General features: G+C 46.9%; 2 protein-coding genes across 2 annotated transcripts; one reads left to right on the top strand and one right to left on the bottom strand.

Moving 5' to 3' along the window:
* Positions 1–7,405: 7,405 nt before the first annotated feature.
* Positions 7,406–8,278, bottom strand: F4817DRAFT_311387 (N-terminal nucleophile aminohydrolase; the record flags this gene model as incomplete). Its single annotated transcript, XM_049299989.1, has 2 exons — positions 7,406–8,093; positions 8,175–8,278. The coding sequence occupies 2 exons, from the start codon at positions 8,276–8,278 to the stop codon at positions 7,406–7,408; spliced, it is 792 nt and encodes a 263-aa protein (XP_049163515.1).
* A 353-nt stretch (positions 8,279–8,631) lies between these two features.
* F4817DRAFT_323575 (uncharacterized protein) lies at positions 8,632–15,143 on the top strand. Its single transcript, XM_049301530.1, has 6 exons — positions 8,632–8,990; positions 9,052–10,653; positions 10,707–12,406; positions 12,453–13,335; positions 13,391–13,678; positions 13,730–15,143. Exons 1-6 carry the CDS (start codon positions 8,802–8,804, stop codon positions 14,921–14,923), a joined length of 5,856 nt encoding a protein of 1,951 aa, XP_049163514.1. The 5' UTR covers positions 8,632–8,801; the 3' UTR covers positions 14,924–15,143.
* Positions 15,144–15,577: the final 434 nt, after the last annotated feature.

Genomic DNA, 15,577 nt, shown 5'->3' with positions numbered 1-15,577 from the left:
AGGTAGTCTTGTGCGGTGTGGCGCAAATCAATGAAGGCTGAGCGGTAGTCGACCGGGGCGTGACCAAGATCCGAGCGGTTCTTGACAAGGTAGTAGATCGGTATGGAACAGAGGTCTCGCGTACCTTTCTAGTGGCACCACGAGTAGCGATTGGATGATTATATACTTGTGGGAAATTCGATGGATCTGCCTCCCCAAGTGTCCAATCCAACGATGAAAACAGACCGGACGCAGGGATAGCATACAAATCCATAGACCCGTAAGCTGGAAAACTATAGTAAAAAATTTCGACTACTAATGGAGAGCGACTACAGGTATTTGGTATCTCGTGCCTGTGCTTAACGTCTAGAAGGGAACTCGAAGAGCTTCGATGGTATGGAATTACCGAGAAGGCTAAAGGGACCGTGTTACGAGCTGGGCCCGAGTAGTTATCCTCTCAGTCCTGGCCGAGGGAGTTATGTCACATAGATAGGTACCTAGGTAGGTAGGTAGGTATACAGGTAGGCACATAGATAGGTAGGTAAATGGGGAGGATATCGACAAGAATATTTAGACGATGTGGCTAATTAGGATGCCCATGTGGCCCGACGTGACTTCTGACAATCCTGGTCATTAGGGCATTAAGCAAAGCGGTCATTATGTAACGACAATCTTTACCTTTTCCTTCGACAAGTATGCAGTATGGTATGAGGGAAAACATCATGAGACAACTTCAAGAAACATTACAAGGAAGTTGACGACTCGCGGCAATGCAGGTGGCCAAAAGTTAGTCTTGTCAAGCTTACCTAGACATGGCCGCGAAGTCTAAGTTAGTAGTACGAGAGTACTTGTAGGGCTTCACCAGGGGAGACCAGACGACGAACCAGATAGTAGAAGCAATGCAGGAGTATCCCGGCTTCGAGCCCCCCGGGGGTGGATGGGTTCACAGCGGATGGGCCCAGATAGAACAACGGAAGCCGAACGAAGCGTTGGGAGTAGAAGAAAGTAACAAGAGCAGCCAATAAGCTTAGACGAGTGCTAATACACTAGGAGGAAACGAAAATTGGGGACAGAGAGATGGGAATTTGCAGTAGGCTGGTGGTGTTTCGCCACCAGGCCCTTGGGTCTTCTTTTTTGGAGTGGGCCCATGGGGGGTCCCATGAAGCCTACCAGGTAGGTCAGGTTAGGTAGTTATTACTGATCCCATTTCGCAGGACATGTCCCATTCCTCGGCTCGCTACTCAGCCACAGAAGATCTAGCCGGGCCTTCAGCAAGGTGAGTCTCGTACGAATGTGAGCCTCCATGGGATTTTTGTCAGATCTGTAGTGCCGATCTCGTCACAAAACAATTCGGTACCAGGTGTGTTCAAAGTCTGAACGTAAATCTGCTCCTGGGTAAGGCCATTTAAACGGGTTGCGGCTGTCACTATGGCCGAACCAATCCTGCGCAAAGCCGAAACGATCCAGGAACCACAAAGTAATCGAACAACGCTTGTAGCGGAGCGGAACGGCACCTAATGATCTCGGACGCTACTCGAGACGACTAAATTTACCTTGGATATTTGGCTCTTTCTGAACTGAACGCCGTCTTCTAACGGATGTAGATGAATCCGAAGCATAGACGATTTCTTCTGAGTGTCTAACCGTTGTACCCCCCACGAAGGGTGCACCGGCGCATTCAGAGGGGTCTTGTAGCGTACGCTATTTACCTAGGGTACCTAGGCAGATAGCGAGTCCCGCTACAGTACAAAAAGCAATTCCAGAATAATTGGGACGCACCTCGGCATGGTGTAGAATGCATCAACGCTAGACCGACGGGGCCGCGTAGTAGATCTTTAATAAAGCTTCAGAACGAAATAGTACTGCAATGCAACTGTAACAGAAGCAGAAGCTACATAGTTCATCCATTACAACAATTAGTAGGTCAGCTTGGTATGCTGGTATGTAAGTAGCTTGATACGTACTAAGCTACATTCCTTGGCTACAATTGCTGTTCTGCTGTTCTGCTGTTCTGCTGTTGTGGTGCTGTTACATGTTGTGGCCCGTGTGATTGATGTTCCTTGCCAGGTTTAATGGTGGAGGATGAAGATCTGCGAATCTGATCGGCAAGCCTGGTAGCTAGAATGATGAAATGGGAACCCAGACCTCGGACTGAGCCGCAATCGACTTTCTGTCGGATTGTCGCAATTGGGATCGGGGAAATTGGTGTTTTCCCATCCCCCTCAACCTGGTCGATGTGGAGATTGCTGATCCCTGGACCTAGCGGGCAAATGATGTCGATGATGAAATTCTTAACTTGATCTTCATGAACTTTGCGACAGTGACGTCGTATCATACATATGAGCAGGAATTGGGAATTGGGATTTTTGGGCGCCAATGATTTGATGTTAAGGCGAACTTTTATTAGTAGTGTATACACCGATTTGATTTGACGGTTTTTTTTATTTTTATAGTTTTCAATGTCTATCATTGTCATAATTATAGTTACCTAGTTAACAGGTAGATGATACATGATGTATCTACTAGGCGAATTTATGTACGGATTGTACTTACGTCCGATGTACCTAGGTACTGCATAACATGTACATATAGCATGTATAGCATGTACCTATGCTCTATGCTAGGTAACATATCGGTAATACAAGGGATGTGTCTAGGCTGCCAGGTATATACGCACATACATTACTCCTTACTACATAAGTTAGCCAAAGTCGCATTAGACATTTCCAATGCGGAGAGGTGTCAGGCCATAAACCCGAACCATGATCGACAACTGTTCAAACTTTTACATTGTATATTAGAATACGTCTTATTGGGATATGATGACCATATGTATGCACGGCCAGACATATGACAATATACAGACACGTATGCATGTACGTGTGGCTTTTGTGTAACACGGAGCCGCCTTCGCATTAGACTTCCATTTTTTTTTAAAAGACGGTAAACCGGTCGTAGTAAAGTTTGCTATCCTCTAGTGTAAACTAACCTACCTACTTACACACTATTTTTACTTATCCTAACTATTTTGCCTTACCTTACCCTCTAGTTTAGATTTTATCGGATAGCACTTATACCACGCACCCGCCGTTCCCCCTCGGCCTTAATCCGTTTAGTCCTCTTCGTAAACTCGAACCATTTACGTACATCTACGGTATTTGCCACGCTTCCTGCTCTATACCATATTCCGCTAATTCTGATATCCATATATTTCCTTACACTACCTACAGTACCTCCTACATACATACATACATACATAGAAGGGTCACCGGCTACTACACGTAAGTAGCTTATCTTTAGTGATGAACATGTTATTAGTCCCTTATGCATCCTGCAGCCATGCGCGTTATTGCAAGCATCGGCTTATTAGCTGATACCTTAGGTAGTTAGGTATCCATTGAGGCACCTGCCACGTAAAGGATTGAACTGGGTTGGGTATGCCTCTGAATATCACTAGCAGCGCCACAGCCGTATGATCTATTCGACGCCGTTGCGAATGTTCCAGTTGTTCCCACCCGGGAATTGCTTACCTAGGGTACTCAATCCACAGTCGTAGTATAGCACTTGAGCTTTTCTAGGATCTCAACTCCTCACTTACACTGGGTAGTTGCTAAAAAGTAAAAGACTTAACCTGATTTCCCCCCTCGTGATAATTTAGAAGAGGTACTCTTACACCGAAACATGTAAGTGCCGTACATAAGACATAATTCATCTACGGAGGCTTTGCTCCGGGCGGAGATTACTCAGTGCTACCAGCCGGTTCCAGAACTTCGAAAGAGATATCTAAATCTAAAATGAGTTTTGTAGGTTTGTTTTACCTTGCTGCTGTAAGTGAAAATACAGAGTTGTACATAAGTACATAACATCTTTTATTAGTTATTCAATACCTACCGTAGGTTTGGTTTTACACGAACACCCGGTGGGTTGTGTTACCTAGTTACACGCCCAAGAGGTACGTACGTTACTTAAAGCGGTAAGGTTGCAGCAATGCTGCTGGACAGGCCGAACAGGTGCCCCCCCCCGGAGGAAGCTCACATGTGATCCGTTCCGTACAGTCCGTAAGATCTACAAGGGCGGTTACCAGAATAATATGCCGATGCCAGCCTGGTTGCCTTATTTCGTTACACAACTCAGCCTCACTTTCCCGCCTTGGTAGGTATATCTTTCCCTTTAATCCATTTGCCCTCATGGTACCTCTGGGCCTCTTCGTAAGTGATCGTCCTTGCCACTAGATTATGCAGTCCAAATACATACACCCAAAACATCCACACTCTCTAGTGACCAGCCGACTTGAACCCACGCACCTATTTGGTAGATCTTGGTGCTTAATTGTAGTAAAATACGAGCTCGATATGTCCAATTTTGGAAGTGATCTACAACATGTAAGTCTCCTGATACTTCACCATAATATCGCTTTTGAAGTTTGATGGATTGTCAACCTTCTGGCCAGGTTAATTAGATTCGTAAGCTCGCCCCGACGGATAAGATACCTTGGGAGGCCTCGGAATATTCCATGGCGTCTTCTACCTCACCTTAGGGTAAAAATAGATGGCCTTGCTGCTTCACTAGCCATCACTATTCGCCTCGCTTGCTCTGTTAGCTAGTGACTAGCTCTCCCCTCCGAAGCTTCGTAACCATTGTGGCGAGCTGTAGCGCAGATAGCTAAGTGCTATTAGTTTATTCCGGCAGTCCATCTTAGCAGCCTAAGTAGCTATTCAGGAACAGTTTTGATGGTGCGAGGCACGCTTTATTAGTGATTGATTAGGTAGGTACCTACCTATGTAGAACAACTTGCAGTGCCATTTTTTAGCTGTATTATCACTGGTAAGCAAAACACCATGATTTATCTTAACGTACTATGTATCTCTAAAGTCTACTTGGGTTGCTATTTTCGGATTCTATTTGAAAATGTCTAATTCAAAAAATTTTTCTCGAAACCTTCTCGAGTCGATACCTTTGCTGATTCGCCTTCTCTCTATCTTGCTAGCCTTAACTCCAAAGCCGTCTTGGGCGATGAGCCGGTTCTAACTTACTCTGGAAGGAAGCTCGAGCCGCGGAAATTAGCGAACAACCACGTGGAACCAACTGTAATTGGTATGTAAATCGTGGGGGAGGCTCAGACGAAGCACACTTGTAATGCAGGCTAAAAACAAGCGCTTCAACTCCTGACGTGGATCTGACATCTAGATAAGGTGGCGTAAGACAACGGCTTTCCCATTCGCCTGGGATACACCTAGATGTTTACGTTACTTAATCGTCAGCCACAGGGCCGCAACCTTGTTCTAGTCGACCAAGCGCTTAAAAGCCAAGCTGGCCAGGCTGGCAGAGGTTAGAGCTCATTCAGTTAAGCTTATATCCCGGCAAAGCAAGACTGCATGGTCGGCCACATTAGACGGCTCATTGTGGCGACTCAACGGTTGATTTTCTATAGGGCTCATGTACAGAAATTGGCAGAGGCTAATATTATCACTCATAAGCCTAACGTGGCCACTAACGAGATACACTCGCTACCTAATGAGGCTAACTAGCGGTTTCGCATAGGCGAACTGATTACCGTAACCCATACGTACTATAGTGCTGGCATCTTCTTGGGTTAACAAAGTCATGCCATTTAATCCCAGTTCGGGCTACGCTCCGAAGAGTTATATGGATAAGGTTAAGCCAATCCCGGCTCATGGTATGTAAGCTACGTGAACGGCTAAGATAAGTTTGATCTTATGCGACCTGGGCCAAACCCAAACGTATCTTCTAGGTAGGGCCGAAAAGGGCGACTTCGAGCTAGACAAGTCTAGGCGTATTGATCCGCAGGACTTCGGACGGCTCACCCAGGCAGCCATGCTAAAAAAGAATTCGTGGTAATTTTGATCGGTTTGCCTTGCCACCTGATCCGCTGGTACGGTCTTACCGGGTCGAGAATTCCCCTGTGCGAATGCGTGTTAGACCACTTTGTCTCAGACTTTACTCTTCACATGAACTTAGGTGAGTTGGCCCAACGCGTTCCAACCGGAGCGGTCCGTAGCGATATTCTCTAAATACGAGGAAAAGTCGGAGGACCTCCGGGGCCGAATAGCTCACGTGGATTTGTCGTGTGTTGTTGTCTCTGGGCGGACAGTGGCATGACTTTCCGGGTATTCGGGAGTGGTCCGGTCAGCTGACATAACGGGATCACGGTCCGCCAATCGCTACGCGGGATCCGCCGGCCACCTATCGTATGGACCGAAATGCATCGTAGCACCGAATCTTAACGACTCTTCTAGCCCTCGTATTTTATGCGGTAGGTGCTGCACTGATCAGTTCATGATCATAATTCATCTCATGCTTTTGTTCGGTAAAGGTCGTTTGAGGACGAGGATCTCAGAGAGGTATTTTTGTATCAATAAGACTCGGGGCCGGACCGGGCCCGGCTCTACGAATGTATACTTTAGTAACAAGTATTATGCATTGTACAGAATTGCAACTATATAGGCGCTTTTAGAATTAATTGATGTTGAAAACTACTGCTCATATTTATCTCCATAAACTAATGGGGGTTTTAAGACATCTGTAAATTTGAAGACCTTGATCAAATAAACCACAAAGGTATATTTCAATAGAACTTTAGAGCGGATGTCTTAAAAGGCAATATTGTGCATAGGGGAAGGTGACGATAGTATGTAATAGAAAAATAACTACATTGCAATCAAAGGATAGTGTAATATGAAGTGTGAACTTGACACAATTTTTGAGCAGATGTCTTACCTTATGAGGAAGGCCCCTCATCGCTCGGACCAACACCATTTTTTGCAATTTCTACCTTTTCTTTTTTGGTGTCCGGTTCGCACTTCAGGACGTTGTCACCGAGCTGATAGAACCAGGTACTCGGGCGGGACGAGGAGGGACAAATAGATAGCGAACGAATAGGTTAAAGGCTGGTGAATATTCAACGAATATCTTCCTATGGGCATCACGCTATGAATTAGCATGAGCTATAGGGTATACATTGTGTAGCCGAGAGTCCTATCTCACCCAACTATGTCTCCTACCTGAATGTTAGGTAACTGCAGCGTTCATATCAATATAGAGATAAATATGGATTGGAGCCATGGGTATGTTATATCATAACTGATGAATCTGGGATAAACAATCTAAACAGAGACCATTTCATGGCCCGGAAGGCTTGAAACTTTCAGCATATTAATACTTAAAGGGCTAGACCAGGACCATTGCGACGATAGCTAGTGCTATTAACTAGCCATGATGAAGTCTGAGCAAACCACCCAATACTATAACCGTCACACATTTTTGGCTTCGGCATATCGGCATTGTGAAACTGGTTTGACCATACTCGATAATGTCAGTAGTCAGTTATGATGTATTTAAACATCAGGGAACTCCGTTGCTTATGATATAGTACACAGTCGCTTGTAATCGGAGCACTGGCAATCCTTTAATCCTTCTTTAGTGGAAGAACCTTCTCCTCAATCCCGTCCTTGGTAATGATGACCACCTGCAGCGCATCACCGACTTCGATATGACGCTCAACCGCCGAGTCGAAGGCATCCTTCACCAGTATTTCCACTTCCTCCCTCGGTAGCGGCACGCGCTCACGTTCCTGTAGGTCGTGCCCGGTGCCGCTTCCAGGCACATATTGGTTCTTGAAGTTGACCTGGTTGTCGAGGAAGGGCATGATTAGACTGCCTGCAGCACCGCCGGCTCGGCACTGCTCGCGCTCGTAGCTGCCGACGGGGTCGTAGCTGTATACGGCACCCTTGCCCTCCTCGTCGATACCGCCTAGGATAGCGTAGACGTAGTATGGGAAGAAGCGCTTCTGGTACATGATGGTAGACAGGCGCTTGGCGCAGGCGTTGACGGACATGGGCTTGCCGTGGCGGTACCGGTACATTTTGCAGATGGCGTCAAGTCGCTCCTTTAGAGCCTCGCCGTCCGCCGCGAACCCGACCACGGATAGCAGGATGTTGGCGTCGTCCTGCGACGAGTTGGATCCACCGATCTTGAATACCTTGGGCGCGTACCGCGTGTTGATGCTGTAGCCTGACGTTAGACGGGTGTCGCCGGCCATGATGGTGAAGTCGGCGCCGGCGATGGCGAGGGTGGAGCCTCCGTTGTCGGTGTATCTACGACGTGGAAAGTCAGATTAAGCTTCTTAGAAGAGAGGGTTCGAGCGAGCAAAATCTTAGAATGTTGAAATATCTTACGGGTTGAAACGGTGTTCCCGCAAACCATCGATGACATCTTTAGGAACTTCGGCAAACGAGTAGTTGGGCCCGTTTAGGACGGGGTTCTGGCTGAACATGGCCATCTTGGTAATTGTCGTTGTCGTATTATCCGGATAGTGCTATGTGTATTTATTTATCGGCCGTTATAATTATAGAGTTGGATGCGGGTGGTCTGGCGTAGTGGATTGTGGTGATGAAAGGAAGCTACCTAGGTTAGGTAGGGCTGAAGTTGAGCTTTGATGATGAGGTGAGGTTTCCATTCACGCGCGTCGAGCTTGCAGCCTTGCTGGCTGACTGGCTAGCCCACTTTGATGACAGGGGTAGCTCTTGATGACTAAGTCAACTGTAACTTCAAATACCTAACCGTAGGTACATATGTACCTTGTAGCACTAATGGGGGACCCACCTAATTTTTAGATAGGGGAAACAGCCATCTGCATCATCAATTTAATTGTACCGCTTTTGCGACAATCACTCCTTTTTGCTTAAACGTTGGTCTTGTTATAGTCCTGTGTAAACATTTCGTCTGTATCACACTCTCGTTTAGAAGCCACTGTAATGGTTCGCGTTGTTTTTCTTTCTTTCTAGATAATACCGTGCTCGAAAATGGCACGCAATATCCGCCAGCAGGCGCTGCAGAAGATTGCTGTACTTTCGGCCACGAGTTCCACCACCTCTTTCGACAAGTCCGACCTCGATCGACTATGCAGAGCTACAAACATCCGTGGGAGGGGAAAAGAAAGTGCCAATGGCTCAGCTAGGGGTTATCCGTCCTCGTTGGCTCGTGTTCCCATGGTAAAGTACCTCGGAACATGAAGAGACAAATGGTACAGAATAGCTAACTGAATATCTTAAGACTATACGTGAATTTGAAGTACTCGTTTCCCTCTGCAAGGCCGCACCGATGGTCCAGAGCAGCCAAAGTGCTCAGAAACTAGCTAGCCAATTGATACCCTACATCCTCGAGGCACACGCTCAGACTTTTCTCCCCTCGCCCGCTTTCAGCAAGATCGAACCGTCCCCCATCGAAGCCTTAACCTCACACGTCACCGCCGCCCTACTCTCATTAGGGAACAACTACGATGACTTACATGAGACCGTGTCTGATAATATCTGGGCCCTTCTGGCTGCAATGTCTACGACTGTAAAGGGCACAGTTCCACTCAAACTAAACGGAGATGCTCAGCCAAACTTAGATGATGCTATCCATATTGCAACTGTAGCTATTTCTTTACTGGGGTTTCTTGATGCTGCTTCTGCTCAAGCTAATTTCTGGAGGAGTGGTGGAAGATTGGCTCTGATTAGGAAGATTAGCAACCTGCTCTCCGAATCTTTCTTAACTGCCGTCGATGCTGCGTTTTCTACTATTCGGAATGTGCACATATCGGACCGTAACGCTAAGGACTGGAAGAGAATACTCCGGCATTACGCTAATCAGGGACGACCTTTAGGTTCCATGCTACTTCAGAGGAGCTTCATGTGGCTCTTAGTCTCTGCTACTTCCCTTCTAATCGCGGATGTCAAGCTTCTCAGAACCTCTCATATCCTCGATATATTGATGTCTAAGGATGGCATGTCGAAGCTAGGTTCTGCAAGTAGTCCGGATCCTGATTTTCAGTCAATTGAGCTATATGCGAGCATCGCGCAGGAGGAGATGGACCGCCTCGAAGACAGTGCTGATTTCATTGAGCTCGGTTCATCCGCCCAGCAGAGATTAGCTTGCGCTGTCAAAGCTGCCGTAATTATTAGTTACTTGAACTGCTTTATATTGCACGAGGATGCGGCGGACTCTGAGCTTCTCATGGGTTGGCTACAGGAGTCTTTGGATAATCCAATGCAAATGGCAGACGAGACGTTGGCATCAACTGTGTTTCGTTCGATGGCTATACTTTCCAAAATCTCGCCGAACTTTGCTCCTACGGTGGTTCGACTACTGCCACGTTTCATCGTGCGGACTACGCCCTCTAGCGGTATCGTTGCTACTGCGTCGAAATGCTTGGCATTTACTTTGCGTCTGCTGTCCCAAGACGCGGTTATTACTACGCTATACACCCTTGGAAATGTGCTAAGTCCAGATGCGGATCATAATGTCCCAAATGGATCTCCTAGCGAGCTCGGTGGGTTGTCAAGCGTGTACCAAGGCAGACAATCTACGGGTAGTGATATATCGCTTCAAATTCATGGGGACGAAGACACTACATTAGTATACGCGAATATCGTCCAAGCGATATGCAGCATTGCGGAAATGTGCGACGATGAAAAGATCACAGCTCTCGCACAGGCGATGCTCTTGCAAAAGTTAACAAAGGTCAACCAGTCGGTCGACTGTCACATCGTTACTGGAGCAAGTGTCCTATCTTTAAACGGAGGGCAGCTGGAGTTCAGATCTCTTCTTAGATTATATTCTAAGCTCTGCCATAATGCGTCTGCTGAAGATAACGCTATCATCCTTGATGCCGTAAGACTTACACTTATATGGGTTTACAACGGGACACTAACGAGCGTCTATAGGTTCGGAAAGCTCGAAATTACATATCGGAAAATGTGAAGCATGATTCTCCGCTATATGACATCTACTGGGACCACATACTGGAGGAATTGATCTCCAAGGGAGATATACACCAGTCCCAGCATATGAAGGAATCTGACGTCGAGTTTGCAGCCCGCGAAATTGCTCAGCTTCTCCAACCTCTTGCGATACTAATGTCGAGGCATGAATTTACTACCGAGCTTCCCGGCCAAGATGATGATAGACATTCTCTGATTCGAGATGTCTGGTTCAATATTGTGGTACATGGCTTTACGTCTCTGACAGAGAGGGGCAAGGAGTATATTAACGAATTGCGCATCATGGCCATCCACTCACCACCTCTAGTGGCCGAACAACGGGGGGAACAAGTTGAGAGTGACATCGAGCTTAACACTGTCCTTCGTCGAGCTAACACTTCAGATCGGGAGGCAAAACAAAAGAGGCAGCTTACAGAACTTGTGCCCTCAAGAATCGCACAGATAAAGAGCCTAAGTTACAGGAAAGTCATGTTCTTGCATGCCGCGTATTTGGTTGAAAGTTTGAGGGCTGATTCCGGCGATTGTACCAAGACCCTCTCATACTTCTTGGAGCCTAGCATGCGTAATGAAGATGTACGCGGTGTTATGGAAGGTATTACGGCCGTCGTGATGGAGAAATATTTGTTGAAGACTCTGGAAGCAAAGCTGCCGACTTTTTCGGCTCTCTATGCGGCTTCTCAACTTGCGGCAATTTTCTGCGGGTGTTGTCATCGTATTCAACGTGTTCAGCAAGCTGCGTTCTATTGCGCTGACAAGTTCATTCGTGAGATTCCGTCATCTCTCTGTCAAAAATCGTCGCTCTTTGCTCTCCTCGAGCTGTTGTCTCTTATGTGGATAAGTTGCCTCGAAGCTGAGACAGAAATGTATGATCCACGGTCGGTGTTTACATCTCGCTTGGGAAACGTCACTGTCGAACTTTCTGATGACTATACTTTTAGAAAGGCTACGCTTAATAATCTCTACATGAGAGCTAAATCATGGGTCTCAATGGCAGTTAATCTAGCTCCTTCCGATGTGAAGGGCTTGCTTCAGACCTACTTGTCCGAGTTTGAAGACGAGGGAGCGTATGGGCACATGTCGCTTGGCCGGTCCTTTGCCGTGGAAATGGGTTCCTCAATTCCGGCAACGGATCAGAGATTAACTTCTCTGGACCCTGTTGGCCAGATCGCAATAAACACGGCATCTCATTTCATTGCTCAATACACAACCCGTCAAGAATACAGGTACGGCGAAGCACTGCCCAGCCATGGCAAAGATTTAATAAGCATCATGCCCATGACGCGACGAGACTCGTTTATTAGATCTGCCACATCCGATCGCGCTGATGCTGTTACGGCGTTGGCCCACGTGGGATCCCGTCTTACCGGCAAGAAGGTCACACCTCTCCACGATGTGAGAGATATCCTCCGACGAGCGGCAGCTCTACTCTGCCGCAGTGGGAGGGATGAGAGTGCTATTACTCATTACCTTGTCAGCATTCCCTTCAAAATGTTTACCAAAGAGTCCATCAATCTTGGCGTATCTCTCTGGCTGGGCGTCATAAACGAGAATCCCAGGATGGAGTCTCGAATACTTGCTGAGATCGCGCAACAATGGGAAATCGCCATTCACAATAAACTTGGGTTGTTCAACCCTACTCTAATGTAAGATAGGCCCCGAGACGATGCGTATTAATACTAATATTATCAGGCACCCGGATCCGTTCTTCCTTAAACAGGAATTCGCTCCAAGCGATAACGAAGGCCTTGCAAGGCGTCGGCAGCAAGTACATGGTATGCTTGCTCCACATACTCGCCTGATACAATTTTTTAGCAGTCACTTCAATGCTACCCGATTGGGTAGCCCGGATATGCATAGGATTTTTATCCGTATGCTTGACTCGACACTCGATGCTCTAAAGGACTCTGCCTCTCACCCAATGGCTAGAGAGGTTCGCCTAAGAATTGTTCTCTTTAGCTTAAGAGTGCTAAGAGTGAGCACCGCTGTCCGTCCATTGGTTCAATGGCGACTCAAAGACAAAATCCTATCTGCGGGATTGAGTTGGTTTAAGTTCGCACCAAAATGGTCCTTCGGCAGCAATATCCTTCAGTTGAAGACCGAAGTCCGCTTGATTACTGATGTCTTGAGTGCTCTCAAGACGGTCTCTTACGTCGGGGCCCAGGCCGTTGGCAACTTTAGGGCCCTAACCCAAAAAGAGACATTATTTCAAGTTCTGCTTGAGAGTGAACAGACTAGATTGAATGTCTGGGTTCACCCGCTCGGCGAAAACCACCAACGACCACATCTAACGCACCGTACTGGGACGGCACTCGAAGTAGGTTTATGGCCATTTAAATTAAGGAGGCATAGAAAGCTAATTCGCAAGTCTACACTCAAACCACTTGTTCGCTTAGCATGGGCCGAACATCCTTCTCTAGCAATACAGCTAGTCAGCCGATTTTCGATCCCAGCCGTTCACAATGAAGTTCGCTGGCTGTTGTTAAATTTCCCGGCCAAGGCCATCTCAGATCCCGAGGCTCTCCCCATATTATTGGGAGGTGAATTACCATCTGATGTTGGATTCCAGCTCAAGGTACCAACCATATGACCTTCCCGCCTTTCGTACAATAACCCGCTAACCAATGTAGTACTTACTCTTCTGGGCTGCTGTAAATCCCGTCACCGCTGTTACCTATTTCTTGCCATCCTATCGAAACCATCCGTTCCTAATCCAGTATGCTATGAGAGCCCTGGAATATCACTCAGTCGATGTAACATTTTTCTATGTACCACAAATTGTACAAGGTCTTCGATTCGATGCTCTTGGTTACGTGGAGCGTTACATCATTGAAACAGCCCAGTTCTCTCAATTGTTCGCCCATCAGATTATCTGGAATATGAAGGCAAACTCTTATAAAGACGACGACGCTATGATTGTAAGTCTTGTCATCCCAAAATCTAGTAGCCTCGTACTGACATGCTGCTAGCCCGATGCCATAAAGCCTGCTCTCGACAAAGTGATGGAAAAGTTGATCAACAGCTTTTCTGACGAGGACCGGAATTTTTACGAGAGAGAGTTTACGTTTTTTGACGAGGTCACCAGCATATCTGGCAAGCTTAAGCCTCTAATTAAGCGCGACAAGCCGGAGAAGAAGCAAAAGATCGAAGAAGAGCTTCGAAAGATTAAAGTTGATGTTGGTGTTTACTTGCCTAGTAACCCTGATGGCGTTGTCATCGGCATTGACCGTAAATCTGGCAAACCGCTCCAATCACACGCGAAGGCACCATTCATGGCTACATTCCGCATCCAAAAAGCGAAGAGCGGCGTAGAGGAAACAGAAGAAGTAGTCCAGGAGGTGAGCAAGACGGGCCAACCCCCGGCTGAGACCACAATCGAGGTCTGGCAGAGCGCTATCTTCAAGGTTGGTGATGACTGTCGACAAGATGTGTTGGCCTTACAGATGATTGCGGCGTTCCGCGGTATCTTCCATAACGTCGGACTCGACGTCTATGTGTTCCCTTACCGTGTGACTGCTACTGCTCCAGGCTGTGGTGTTATCGACGTCTTGCCAAACTCAATTTCCCGAGATATGCTGGGCCGAGAAGCCGTCAATGGGCTATACGACTATTTCATCAGTAAATACGGCAACGAAGATTCGCTCCGCTTCCAGCAGGCGCGTAACAATTTCGTAAAGAGCATGGCTGCTTACAGCATAATATCTTTCCTCCTGCAGTTCAAGGACCGCCATAATGGTAACATCATGATCGACGACGCTGGCCATATCTTGCACATCGACTTTGGGTTTTGTTTTGATATCGCTCCTGGTGGTGTGCGGTTCGAGCGTGCGCCCTTCAAGCTCACAGGTGAAATGCTGGCTGTGATGGGAGGCAGTACAGATCACCAGGCCTTCAAGTGGTTCGAGGAGCTGTGCGTGAAATCTTTCTTGGCGTGTCGTCCACATGCAGAGAAGCTGAGCCAGATCGTCTTACTCATGATGGATAGCGGGCTGCCATGCTTCAAGCCGGAGAGTGTCAAATTCTTTAAAGAGCGGTTTGTATTGGAGCGTACCGAGCGCGAGGCGGCCGACTTCGTGAAGGACCTGGTCAGAAGGAGTGCGGGCAGTTACAGTACCATGGTGTACGACCAGTTCCAGCTCATGACCAATGGTATTCCTTACTAGTATAATAGATATAGATAGAGATATCCCGAGGGAGTTAGCGATCTGTGGAGGTGGCGAGCTCGTTTGTTCAGTTCTAACCGGCAATTCTTGATGGTTACGATATTACCCGCTTGAACTTATTATAATACTAATAGAGCAATCCTCCCAAAAAAAGAATATTCTAGAGCGCTTAGATATGTTCACCGGCTAGGCTTTAGTGCGTTGAATGGCTTGTCGTATTCACCGGTTTACGACTTATATATAATTATGTAACTTGCTCAGTATTAGAAATCGTAGCTATAACTACCCAATATTGATACGCAATATTGTAACCGTCTTTGTAGTACTCTCCTAAAGATAAGTATGTTTGGGCTCGTCTGGATTTACTTGGGTAGCTTTCAGTCAATGAAGCCCCCAAGGTTGTTTATAGATAATAAGCTGGAGCTCTAGGGCTAGAGGTCCTCCTACTTTATAATGCGTGGCTCAATTGATAAGTGATTAAACTTGCATTCCTCGGTAGGTAGTATCAAGCATTCTAAACCACCTTATTAATTATTAATCAGAACTCAGCTGTTGGGCTGTCGCAATACCCAATGGAGTATCACGAAATACATGGCTACGGCTAAGCTTCCTCGACGTTACATATTAGCCAATGGCTGAAATGGCTCAATTCAA

Source organism: Daldinia loculata (genome assembly GCF_022478755.1).
Source record: "Daldinia loculata strain CBS 113971 unplaced genomic scaffold F4817scaffold_2, whole genome shotgun sequence".
Classification (NCBI taxonomy): domain Eukaryota; kingdom Fungi; phylum Ascomycota; class Sordariomycetes; order Xylariales; family Hypoxylaceae; genus Daldinia; species Daldinia loculata.
This window is presented reverse-complemented; position numbering and strand designations above follow the sequence as displayed.

Coding starts and splice junctions, on each gene's coding strand:
- F4817DRAFT_323575 (XM_049301530.1), top strand. CDS start 8,802: ATGGCACGCAATATCCGCCAGCAGGCGCTGCAGAAGATTGCTGTACTT. Junction 10,654..10,706: donor ACGCTATCATCCTTGATGCC/GTAAGACTTACA, acceptor GAGCGTCTATAG/GTTCGGAAAGCTCGAAATTA. Junction 12,407..12,452: donor TTGTTCAACCCTACTCTAAT/GTAAGATAGGCC, acceptor TAATATTATCAG/GCACCCGGATCCGTTCTTCC.